At 38.8% G+C, this 12,554-nt stretch overlaps 1 protein-coding gene across 2 annotated transcripts; it reads right to left on the reverse strand.

Annotated features, from left to right (window-relative positions):
* Positions 1 to 369: 369 nt before the first annotated feature.
* On the reverse strand, positions 370 to 11,896 carry LOC117413979 (Fc receptor-like protein 5). Of its 2 annotated transcripts, XM_034023484.3 has the most exons (9): positions 11,778 to 11,895; positions 10,608 to 10,970; positions 10,077 to 10,352; positions 8,546 to 8,833; positions 7,039 to 7,164; positions 6,199 to 6,235; positions 5,248 to 5,286; positions 4,214 to 4,252; positions 370 to 3,625 (listed from the first exon to the last, which is right to left on the reverse strand). In XM_034023484.3, the coding sequence occupies exons 1-9, from the start codon at positions 11,842 to 11,844 to the stop codon at positions 3,517 to 3,519; spliced, it is 1,344 nt and encodes a 447-aa protein (XP_033879375.2). In that variant the 5' UTR covers positions 11,845 to 11,895; the 3' UTR covers positions 370 to 3,516. The 2 variants fall into 2 exon arrangements, with proteins under 2 accessions (XP_033879375.2, XP_033879377.2); XM_034023486.3 differs by lacking the exon at positions 5,248 to 5,286 and having other exon boundaries at positions 11,778 to 11,896.
* Positions 11,897 to 12,554: the final 658 nt, after the last annotated feature.

Here is a 12,554-nt window from a genome sequence, read left to right on the forward strand (position 1 = left end):
ACAAGAGGGTTAGCTACATTGTGGGCCTTTTTTAAGGGCGCTTCGATGTCTGAGATTTGTACTGTGGCTAGCTGGGCTACGCCGCATACTTTCACCAGATTCTACCGCATTAATGTGGTAGATCCTGCTGTGCCATCTGTGGGCACAAGGGTCCTTGAGGGTGTAAGTTCGCACCGCTAACCTCTGGTTAGACAGCGTTGTGTGTCCCTCATATGCTGCCGTTCCTTCTCCCTCGCGACGGCTCTGGTATACATTATCCCATACTTAATGTTAGTGGTCGTCTTCGACTTGAAAGGGAACATTAGGTTACCTACCGTAACCCCGGTTCCCTGAAAGAGAAGACGACCACCAACCATTAGGTCGCTCCGGTCGCCCTCACGGGTTCGGCGGAAAAAGAGGGAGATCTTCCGGTGAGTGACGGTTTTATACCCTCGGTTGGCGGGACCGAGTGCGTCATCACAGGAAGGGGCCTTCGGCAGCTCTGATATAGAGAGCTCAGTATTACCTACCTCAAGGGCAGGGAATATCCCATACTTAATGTTGGTGGTCGTCTTCTCTTTCAGGGAACCAGGGTTACGGTAGGTAACCTAACGTTTGCTTCTTTCACTGTACAACCGAGCCGCACCAGGTCAGTACCGAGCCCTCATGGTGCGTTTAAGGGGAGCCTGGGTTGTTTTTCCACTGCAGAGCCGAGCTGTGCTACTACATCACACACAATGAAAGACAGTTGTTATTAATTAACTCAGTTTGCCAAAAGATGCGCAAACAAATGGTGTTCAAAAATGAATAGACCAACGGTACAGCTGTATCTTCTATCGTTATATTTTGTAAATATATTTAGGAATGCCTTTATAATCAATATAATCAACAAATTTTACTGATTATATCGACTTACTAAAGTCAAATTAGTTCTGTTGAAGGGAGAAAAAAGGTGGTTTTAAAAATATGATTTGCCAAAGATATGTCATTTAAGGGTAGTTGTTGTTGTTGTTTTTTTTGTTTGAGTGCTTAAAAAATATAATTAAATATACATTTATATTAATATAATAAAGGTCAAGCATGAGAAATTTGGTAGAATTTTGTGTTTTTGAGTGTGGGTTAAATGGCTTTATGTTTGCTTCAAATCATCAGAAATTCGGGAATAAACTTTCTAATTTCTGACGCACGACTCCTGAAGTAACACTTCTATCTGCCCACAGAGAAACTAGAGCCTGCACTTCCTCAACGTACTTTCCTCTCATCACACTCACTGTCTGCCATGTTTGCTGTTTTTCTTTCTGGAGTGTACTGACTGACTCAACGTAATGATAAAAATCCTTAACCCTACCTTCCTCTTATATTTCTGTGGTGTAGTAGTTGAAGAAAATCGGACATCAGACATTTTGTACAGAGTGTGCCTTATAACATCTTCATCATTACCCTGTAAATGTCTTGCCTCTTCAATGTCTTATTATGTGTGTTCTGTATGATTCTCTATGGTTGTTTCAGCTTTGCTAGTATTCTTATGAACTATTTCAACAAAAACTGTTTCTGAAAAGGCTTATTTATAGGGAAGTGAGGCAGGGAAGCATATTACGGTTGCGCTTTGCAATGAAGCCCAAAGAGAATCTTACTGAACACACATATAGTAATAAAACTAGATGATATAAAGCAGGGGTTCTCAAACCCCGTCCTGGGGACCCCCTGTGTCTGCTGGTTTTCCTTCAACTGAGCTCTCAATTACTTAACTAGACCCTTAATTGAACTAATAATTTGCTTAATTAGACCCTTTTACTTGTTTTCAGCTCTTAAACAGTTGCAGTTCAAGTTACTTCTCAAATGTTATAGCTAACTTGAAATATTTATATGAAGGTTCAGTATCTGTATTGGTATTACTTTGAAATAATATTCTACAATGAGGCATGAATTTCACTCTGGTCACCATGGTAACTTTGTCATGTTTGTTTAACATGTTTCCCCATGCTTAAACTTGCCGTTTATTTGCTTTCTATATTGCTTACTAAACTTTCAACCACAGGAAAAGAACACAATAGCTACCATTTAGTTCAGGTATTTTCTTTTTCTGTATACGTTTGCGATTACATTGTACTGTACTGTATAAACAAACCACAAAACATCAGCTATTATTGTGATTAGTATTCTTACTAGTTTTGACCAACGCTCCAGTATTGTTTCTGCAGCCAATGAACCACACGTTTCCTCCCCACAGACCTGGTTGGAAAATGTAGGCTATATAAACTACCTGAGACGCATTGTTAAGAAAAAGTCAATACATTTACTACAGTAGAGGTACATTTGTCGAACAACCTGAGTCTATATTTAATATTCTGTGTCTGATAACCGGTCTTTCAGCAGCAAGCGTCACAAACAAAGATGGGACAAGTGGCTGAACCAGCTACCCCTCAGAGCATGCTCTTTCAGTGTGCAGGTTCAACATTAAAGCTGTGTGTTGATTACCAGTATTATAAGGTTGCACACTAATTTAGTTATTCATATCAGCATGTCTTTTGCCCCCTTTAAAAAAAAAACTACTGGCTTTCTGTCCTTTACAGGAAAGCAAAACTAAAAATAAAAACGCCATAAAAAAACACTGCCAACCACCTGCTAGAGTTCCCCAAATGGCAAATGATTGAGCAACAGGATGGTTTTTACATTTCTTACATGCTTGCAAGTCTGTGAACTGGAGAAATGATACTTGCTAAATCTGCAGCACCAGCTGACTTACACTTGTTCATATTTTGTTATGTGATTGTTACATTTTTAAATGCGACACCGGCACGTTTCTGGTCATTAGATTGAGCTCAATCAGTCATTTTTAAAGCCCTACATGTTTAGACCTAGCAGATGAGGAAGTGCTATAAAGTTCATAAAGCCTAAAGATCTGCCTTTTAATTAATTTATTTTTTTAAATGGCAAATGCATTCTTACCAATACCCACACCAGCATAACCTGCATGTCAGTGACATTCTATATGCTAAACATGCTATAGAACCAGTAGACCATCATGGTCAATAGCCACTGTGTGCACATGTACAAATGTTAGTTTGATATAGAATACTGACACATGGACAGATGTCTTCATATACCCACAGATACTGTACTGGAATAGGTCATTTTCATCAGATAAATGTATGTAAATGTGTGCAACATTACTACACCCTGTGCTAAAGAATATCCTTTGCAAGTTTCATCAGAATTGGATACATTGGATAAATTTAGAAATGTAACCTTGAAATACAGAGAGATGGTCAGACAGACGGATAGACGTATACTCAAAGATCACCACAACTAGACGAACGCTTCTCTACATATATGCAAAACTTTAAAACTCCAGAGGCTTTCCCATTGCTCATTCAGTAATGTTTTTCCAGACCACTGTCAAACAGCTATACTTTTCGTGCTAGAGTCAACATTTTCATCTGAGACAAGGGAAGTGAGAGTTTGTATTTCAAAAGCTAGAGCCAGTGTAATTTTAGAGCAACAGGGCTGCAGAGTTTCCTGTGCCCTTGGCTGTCTTCAGGACAGGGTATGATAAGTGTTCTCATCCTGGATCATGTTGGGTGTCAAGTTAGTGTAGATATCACCCGAATTCTCATAATCCATCCTAACAGGGGGCTTCAACTGCCTGGTGGACAAAAAAAAAAAAAAAACACAGTCAGATGTCCTCAATTAAAACTAAATTGGGTTTACTCAATGCTCTCAATTTTCAAAACCAAAACTCTGGATAAAGAGCCTGGGCCAAAATCTATTTTTATACCCCTTGACCTGAAGACAGTGGGACGAGACCAAAGGTTGAGTTCTTTAATATGAAACAGCCATCCTGAATTTTCCGTTTGGAGATACAAAGTACATTATTACTGTTCGATTATAGTTGTAACCCAGGTTTTTCTGGGTTTTTTTGATACCCAGTGTGAACATTCCAATTCTTCTACACTTAACTAATAAAAAAAGTAGAGAAAAACATGTGCAGGGCATTCAGAGGACAGACTTCATTATGTAAAAGTTACAAATTAAAATAAAGGATTACGAAGACCACGAAGAGTAAATTGTACAGTTTATTTGTTGTTTGGTACTGTGCCTAGCTGTACTCCATTGCTTTTGAACATGTCGTGGAAAGCCAATCAGAGGTCGAGATTTTCTCCAGCTACTGTATGATTGAATATTTATTTTAACGGATTGCAATGATAATAATGGAAGAGGACAATCTCTTTACCTATTTTTCCTTCCAGCCATGACTTGAGGCCCATAGTTCCTACAGTAAAAAAAAAAAGCATTATCATTACTGGTACACCGAAATAGAATCTGTGTTATTCAGAACTAAAATTCACAATGAGAGAATAACGAATCACCGATATAAGAAAGGGTTTTAAAAAGTGCAAGCTTGTGACTGGTTCCTCTTATTCTCCTATGTCATCTACTGAATATTTAAAGTACATCTAGCTAACAGAATAATCCCAGTAAATCTTACCTAGTATGTGTTACCAGCATATGGTAGATCTCACATTTTCCTATATGAAAGATACACCCTTTAGGCTTGTTTCATAGACCCCGACTAGCACCAGTCTTTGACTGCCTTAATATAACCTTAACATAACTAAAGTGTGCATCTTTCATACAGGAAAATGTGAGATCTATCACTTGCAGGTAACAATACTTTAAATGTGTATTTGATTTTGAATGGTGTTTGGTTTTTACTAGCATCGTAAATAATAAAACTGGGAAATGTCTTTTTGCACTCCTTTCTATGCTACACCCTCTGTTAAAGGAAGGCACCTGATTTAGGTGAGCTGCTGTTGGGAGTCCTTGTAGGAAGAAATTCAGAACTTTTCTGTTTTTTTTTTTTTAGATAATGCATATAAAAAAATAAAATGATAATTATCCTGAAAAAAAAATTCAAAAAAAGAAATATTGTGAAAAAACTCAAGGCCCTTTGGCTCTCATTTGAGTACCAATCACCATTTTTCTTACGACCGATGTGTTTTCAATATCGACTTCATGCGTTAGTAAAAGCAGAGTTAAAGTTACAAAGTTAATATACAAAATGAAAAAGACTTGAAATATGAAGATGAAATTGGTAAGTTTACCCATTGGTGGTTGTTTGGTTTGTCTTGTTGAACTCAGTAGTGTCTAGCTGCACTCAAACGTTTTTGAACAGCTTCTTTTTTCTCTAGCTATTACAAATATGTATTTACAGATTTCAATATCAGACACCTTTAAGATAATAATGGAAGAGGACAATCTCTTTACCCTTTTTTATCTCCAGCTGTGACCTGAGTCCCATAGTTGCTATAGTAAAAAATAAAAAGCAGCATTATCAGCACACTAAAATAGAATCTGATATAAAATAATAGATTAGTAAATCACTGATAGGCCTTCTCACACCTTCCTGTGTGAAACATGCACACATTATATTTAACATGTGTTTGATTTTTAATGCCGTTTTTTTCATAGCATTTGTTAATAATAAAACTGGCAAATACATTTTGTTCTCTATTTCATGCTCCATTAAGAGGACAGGGGAGTTTGAGTCCTTCATGACATTTTTTTTAGGCAGTGGCTCTTCTTGAGAATTCTGTTAGCCATTTATTTTCTTTAAAATATCTCAAAATCCAGAAGCTAGACTAAGCTAGTACTGGTTCGCGTTTGTGTACCAAACAAAGGTGTTTTCAATGTCATTCCTTCATGCAACTTTGTAATGTAGCATTGAAGTATCTTTACCAACAGCTTCAAATAAATGACCATTAAAGAATCAAATTTACCATCATGTCTGAGTTTTTTAGATAAGAAAATCTGATACATATGAAGCGATGACAATATATTAAAATTCACTGACATATTTTGTTAGCACCATGTACTTCAACTATAATATGTACAATTCAAAGTGTGTAAACAGAGAGCAAGTCTTTATAACCAACTGCTAACCCACTTCACACGTTACACACACACGGTCACACTTTATAAACCCACAGTAAAGAGTTAAAAATAGCGAACCACTTGAGGTCCACACAGTAAGGGGCTGAATAGAGGATTTCAAACTCTGAGAAAGTTAAAACGCTGCAACGTTTCATTTTGAATGCTGCGTGCTGTAACTTCAATGTTTCGGTGCACTCTTCAGGGATCAGGGGTAATCAGTCATGCACAGTGAATGGTAGATTCAGACACACAGCCAGATATAGAAAGATGAAATGTAATACATACTTTTTCTGAGCTTTTGCTGAAACAGGATGCTGCGTGCCTGAAACATGAATGAGATGCAGTGTGGGTGAGGCTGCTGCTTTGTTCAATAAGTACTTCAGAATACAAACACTTTGTTCACTTTGGAATGGGGGTGTCCAGTGACTCAATATGCAGTAGTGTGCTAATTTATTAGAAGACCCCATTGCTTCTGTTGTTTTGATTTGTTGTGCATATGAAATCAAACCACAGTAACTGAAAATCTTGGAAAACTGTCCAAACAGGCAAATTCATGATTGTCTAATTTAATTGATGACTTTAATTGATTACTTTCACAAAAAATCCCTACTGTATAAAATAAAACTGTACTCATCTATCAATAAAGTTAAAACAATGCTTCAGGTAGGTAACCCACTTCCCTTAAAATGGTTACCACAGTAAAAACATAGCAAGAGTAATAAAGCATAAGCATGGTAAAACATAAGTGACCATTGTAACACCCAACTGTGCCATGCACCTTTACATTAGTAAACATTTCTAAGCAAAAACCTTGCAAACCCAACACTGAGTGCCTCAAAATGCAATTCTTGCAACTACCCCTCCTTTATCATTTATAAAAGTGGACTTGTTTACTCTTGAATCACTGCACAGTTGCTGGCCTGTGTTGAATTCCCATTCCTTTTGTTCTTCGCCTACGTCTTTACCAGAGTTGAACGTGGACAAGATCACATGTTTTCTGAAGACCAGGAAGTAAAATAAATTAAAACAAAAAACCACTGGCCTCCAACTACGCAATGATCCGGAGAGGACTGAAAAGAGTACTGAATGGTAGGTCAAAATGAGTACACTATGAAGATGTCTTACCATCTAGAGGTTTGCTCAAGGCTGCTTTCTTCTTCCAGATAAGAAGCCAGACAATAACTAAGATTAAGGCCGTCACACAGCAGAGCAGAACGAGAGCCAAGGCTGCTTCTGCCAAAGCAAACTCCACTGCAAGAGAAAGGTGGAGAGATAGATGGGTTCAAATAATCCTGCTCTATTTGGACATGGCCACAATGACAGATTGACTCTCCTTATGTAGGTGCTATAACCATAGCTAGAGAAAATGCAATGAGAACATAGACAGCTTATACTGTAGAAACTAGACTGATTTAGTGTACCTGTACACATTGCTTTTGGATGAATTTCCTTAGCTGATTCATAGGGGAGCAGTGTGGAGTAGTGGTTAGGGCTCTGGACTCTTGACCGGAGGGTTGTGGGTTCAATCCTAGGTCGGGGACACTGCTGCTGTACCCTTGAGCAAGGTACTTTACCTAGATTGCTCCAGTAAAAACCCAACTATATAAATGGGTAATTGTATGTAAAAATAATGTGATATCTTGTAACAATTGTAAGTCGCCCTGGATAAGGGCGTCTGCTAAGAAATAAATAATAATAATAATAATAATAATAATATCACAAGACTAATGTGTTTGGGGAATGTACAAGATGATGTATTGCCTGTGAATAAGTTAACTATTCACAGAACCCACAAATGTATTCACAGTCTGTTTTTAGGAATAAAAGTCATATTCATTCATTATACCATTGTTGGCATCATTAAGAACAGTCTAGAACAGTTTCATGATTATCAAACTGAACTGTATTAATAAAAACAGACTTTGAATAAATATTCTTAAAACAACTTGCCAGTTAAAGCATTGTAAAAAGTCTCTCAGGTGTTAGAGGGTTAATACTGGAGGGACCTTTTGGTGCAGTGCACTGATTTCCCAGGACCACATGCTATTTAAACCTGGCTCAGGTCACACATGAAATTACTTTGGTGGCCCCCCAGTGGGTATTAATTCACATCACAAAACCAGAACACTGCTCTGGCACTGCTTGAGAGGCTCAGAAAAAAAAAATAAAGGTTTTCGGGTCTGGTCTCTGCTGGCACTAAAATACATTTCAGTATTTTATTATTATCTTCAGTCTGCAACAAGTCTGTCAGTCTTTCACACTCTGTTACTCACAAACTAAGTAGATTATAGAGGTCATTCACACCCAGGTAGACTAAGGCATATGCTTTGGGATAACATATGTGGGATGACATAGTGAAGTAACATGCTTAACAGGACTAGTTTTGAATGTGTCTTTGCTTACATTCCAATCAAATAGTGTACTGCTGAAATCCAGGACGGAGCTGTGCTTTGGTAATTCACACAGGATTTCCACCGATATGTATTTTATGGAAGCTTATATAATTTAATATTTTACTGTTTCGCACGGCAGTGTTTACTGAAGCTGGTGTGGTGGTGGACAAATTGTTTTTGGATTCCTTTCCTTGTTAAAATAAACACTCAATAAATACATGAATGAAAAGGTTTGATACCTGGTTTGGGTACAATGTGGATGCTGTGTTTCTCGCTGGTTTGTCCTTGCGCCATGCCCCTCACGCTGTTATTGGCTTGACAGTAATACGGTCCGCTGTCCTGCACCCTGTCCAGTTTCAGCTCTTGCTGGCTGCTGACTATCTCCAGGCGATTCTCTTTGACTCTGTACCAGGTCCAGATGATGGGCGGGGAGCCGGCAGTCACCTTGCACCACAGGGTAACGGCCTGTCCTTCAAATACAAACAGCTCCTTGGGGTCGGCATCCACGTAGGGTATCGAGAGATGTTCTGAGACAGAGAGACAGAGAACGAGACAACACACTGGTGGTTTCCGGTTCGGTCACTTTGAGGAGGCTGCTCAAAAGGTGTTGAGCTGACCCAGAGGAGAGCTGATGGGACACTAAGCCTAACTAACACTTGGATAGGGTTGTTGCTTTTAAGCTCTCTGATCCGTATTTTAAACCTGCCTCTGTTTAACACGATTTTCTCATAATATTACAATTATTACACAGTAATTCTTCTTGTATCTTACAGCAGACAGTACTATACGTTTTTTTTTAATCAGGGTTTGGGCTGGCTCCCGAGTGGCGCATCCAGTAAAGGCGCTCCTCGCAGGATGTGCCCTATAGCCTGGAGATCGCTGGTTCGAATCCAGGCTATGTCACAGCTGACCGTGACCGAGAGTTCCTAGGGGGCGGTGCACAATTGGCTGAGCGCTGCCCGGGTAGGGAGGGCTTAGGTCGGCAGGGGAATCCACGGCTCACCGCGCATCAGCGACCCCTGTGGCCGATAGGGCGCCTGTGGCTCTGCAGCGGAGCCGCCAGATCTGTGTTGTCCTCCGGCACTATAGGTCTGGTAGCATTGCTGTGGATCTGCAGTGCGAAAAATGACGGCTTGGAAGGAGCACGTTTCGGAGGACGCGTGTTTCAGCCTCCGTTTCCTGAGTCGGCGGGGGGGTTGCGAGCGGTGAGCCGGGGATACAGATAATAATTGGGCATGCTAAATTGGGGTGAAAACCGGGGTAAAAATAATTGGCGACGACTAAATTTATAAAAAAAAAAAATAATAAAAAAAATAAATAAATAAATAAATAATCAGGGTTTGGGATTTAGGTTTTAACTGATAAACACTGATGAAGAGAAGCCTGAAAAAATGTTTTAACTACTGTTTATTACAAACACCAAAATAACACTGGATACAACCACTTATTACAGTTTACTGTATTTTGTTGCTACAGAGGTACAGCACACACTGTTATTCCAGTCCGAACATTTCTCAGGATGTCTCAATAAATCAAAATACAGAAGAGTACCTTTGCGTAATACAATAAATATCCTGTCAATTCAATTCTCTGAAAAAAATAAAAGCCTGGGAAATACCCATTTTTTTTTACAATCTGCTAAAAGCCAGAAACAATAAACACTGAAAAGGGAACAAATATAAAGAAGCCCTATTTAAAATACATAGTTAAAAAGGCATAATGAAATAGTACAGCTATTGTATGTACCACGGCTGCCTGCAGTCCACTTACCCTCTACAGTGAAGTTAAGCACGTTGCTCGTTTGATTGCTAATTAAGTTTGAGGCGGAGCATTGGTATTGTCCCGAATTCTCCGGTTTGCAGGGATCAAACACCAGGGTGGCATCAGAATTCACCATGCTGTAGGTGCCCAAAGAGGGGTCCTGATGGTACCAGTGGTACTGGATTGGCATGGAGCCGGAGGAGGAATGGCATGTCAGTTGGACACGAGTGCCAGCCAGCACTAGCAACTCAGTGTTTATGCTCGCCACTGGCTGAGAGATAGAAACTGAAAAATACCCCAGTTAGAAATCATGCCATTTCCAGGTCTGTGTTACATTCAGCAAATCCTGACATGTTTTATAACAGAGTTAGAAGGTTAGAAGCTCTATAACGATGAATGCACACAAGCCCAGCTCCTTTGCATCGTGGGTAAGACGCTTGCTTGCGGTGTGCGCCCTGTTACAAAAACTTCAAGTAACTCTCATGTCATGTCAAAATCATGTCATTTTAATACAAGGAAAGACAAATAGCATTGACTTACCATTCTTTACCACCAGTGAGATTTTTACACATCGGTATTCATCAGAGCAGCACATGTAAATTCCAGCGTCATCGTCCTGTAAATTATTAATGGTTAAACTTGATGGCGATATCTTTCCATAGATAAGCCTGTTTGTCAACCTGGAGGTTAGGTCTGCTTTCTCAGAGCAGTAGATTTCCTTGCCCTTGTGCGACCAGCAGCCAGACTTTTTAGCAGTGAAGCTGTCAGTGTTATCCTCTTCACATGTCATAGTTGCATTTCTTCCCCACACTCCCTCCATGACTTTGATAGCTGACATTCCTGGTCGTGCCATTTCTACGAATGGGGGACTTGCTGGCAAAACAGTTTTGAGAGCCACTGGACCTAGAACATAAAACAGCACTGCAATAAGTCCAGTTGCTATGAGTTTGAGGTGATGAAGAAAGTACTGTTACTGAAACTGGTCAGTAACATACAGTACATCCTCCACCACGGCTGCCAATTCTAAATGAGACCTATCAGTTACATGCAAAACTGTAAGTGTGACATACAGGTGAACGGATGTCTGATGAGACAGACATCACCATACTGTATATCTCCAAAATCTGATATTCTCAATAACTAATGCTATACAGTATGTTAACACCAAACTTCACGACAACTGGATAGCAGTTCCCAGATCTATGCAACAGTGTGTGATATGTTACCGACATATGTTCATCCCTAGTGAGAGATAATAAGTAAAATAATCTTTGCTGTTTTAATCAGTTTAATAATTTATAATATATTGATGCAATATACAGCACTATCATTGAATAATGTATGTGAAAATCGATGTAAATAAATACAAAATTAAAACAGAAAGATGACTATAAATACTAAATCAAGTCTCTGCTTTTTCCTTGAAAGTGTCTTCTAAGCAGTAAAATGACCATCTAAACACTTAACAAACGTTTACACAGAAGGTAATTGATTTGGTAAGATATGTATTTCTTTTTATTTTTGTCCAATAGTTTTGTGATTTCAAATATATTGTATATTTGGACACACAGATCTAAAATAATAGAGTGAAATGGGATTACAGAATAGCCAGTGAATTATGTTTTCTTTTTGGTAGTTAAATTAAAGTTAAGCTAAAACATTTGTGCATCTCGATGAATGCATACACAAGTCCCTGTGTGAAGTTCTTACCTGCCGGTGTGGTGAGACAGGTGATAAGAGGAGCGAGAAGACCGATGATAAGAGCTGATTGCAACATTCTCCAGCTTCCTGACTTGTGTCCTGTCTTGGTGTCCACAAATATATATATTTTTATAAACCTTTTCAGAGGAAGTATTAAAGGGAAGAAAAAAATAATTAAGGGAACTTCCAAATTCCCGGTCTAATATTATAATTATTATTATAATTATTATTATTGTAATCATGGGTGTGGTTCAAGAAGTTCTAAAGCACTTCTCTGGTTCTGTCCCTCCAATAATATCTGCCAAGCTCCCTATTTTATACCCCAAGGCATGCCCTTATTCTCTGTCTTGCGTCTTTAGTTTCTCCCATCCTCCTTCTCCTCCTCCTCCTCCACCACGTCTTCCTCCGCACTATGCTGCTCCAGCTCTGCAGTGGTATGATATCCCTCTGGGGGTAAGTGAAACTCACTTCCCAACCTTAGAGGCCCAGCCGCGCCTCGATTGAGACATCATTAAAAAACAAACATATGAACATCATTTAGATCTTTTATTTAACATCGTGTAATCAAAGAAACTACATATTGCAAAAGTCCACCGGGAGCCATAATAGATTTTGAAATGTCACATTTTTCCATTTTTTGTCAGTTTTTCATAAGTATATGGAAAACTACAAAGCGGTATGTAATTCAATATGTTAACGTAACATTATTCATTAAGTTTAATTCGACTTTATAAAGCAAAATTAGTTATTCTATAGGGTGATGTCAAACTGTTGGCCTTAGCTGTA

This window comes from Acipenser ruthenus, chromosome 25 (genome assembly GCF_902713425.1).
Source record: "Acipenser ruthenus chromosome 25, fAciRut3.2 maternal haplotype, whole genome shotgun sequence".
In the NCBI taxonomy this organism is placed as follows: domain Eukaryota; kingdom Metazoa; phylum Chordata; class Actinopteri; order Acipenseriformes; family Acipenseridae; genus Acipenser; species Acipenser ruthenus.

Coding starts and splice junctions, on each gene's coding strand:
- LOC117413979 (XM_034023484.3), bottom strand. CDS start 11,844: ATGTTGCAATCAGCTCTTATCATCGGTCTTCTCGCTCCTCTTATCACC. Junction 6,236..7,038: donor CTTGAGCAAACCTCTAGATG/GTAAGACATCTT, acceptor TTCATGTTTCAG/GCACGCAGCATCCTGTTTCA. Junction 3,626..4,213: donor ATGGCTGGAAGGAAAAATAG/GTAAAGAGATTG, acceptor TTTGTCCACCAG/GCAGTTGAAGCCCCCTGTTA.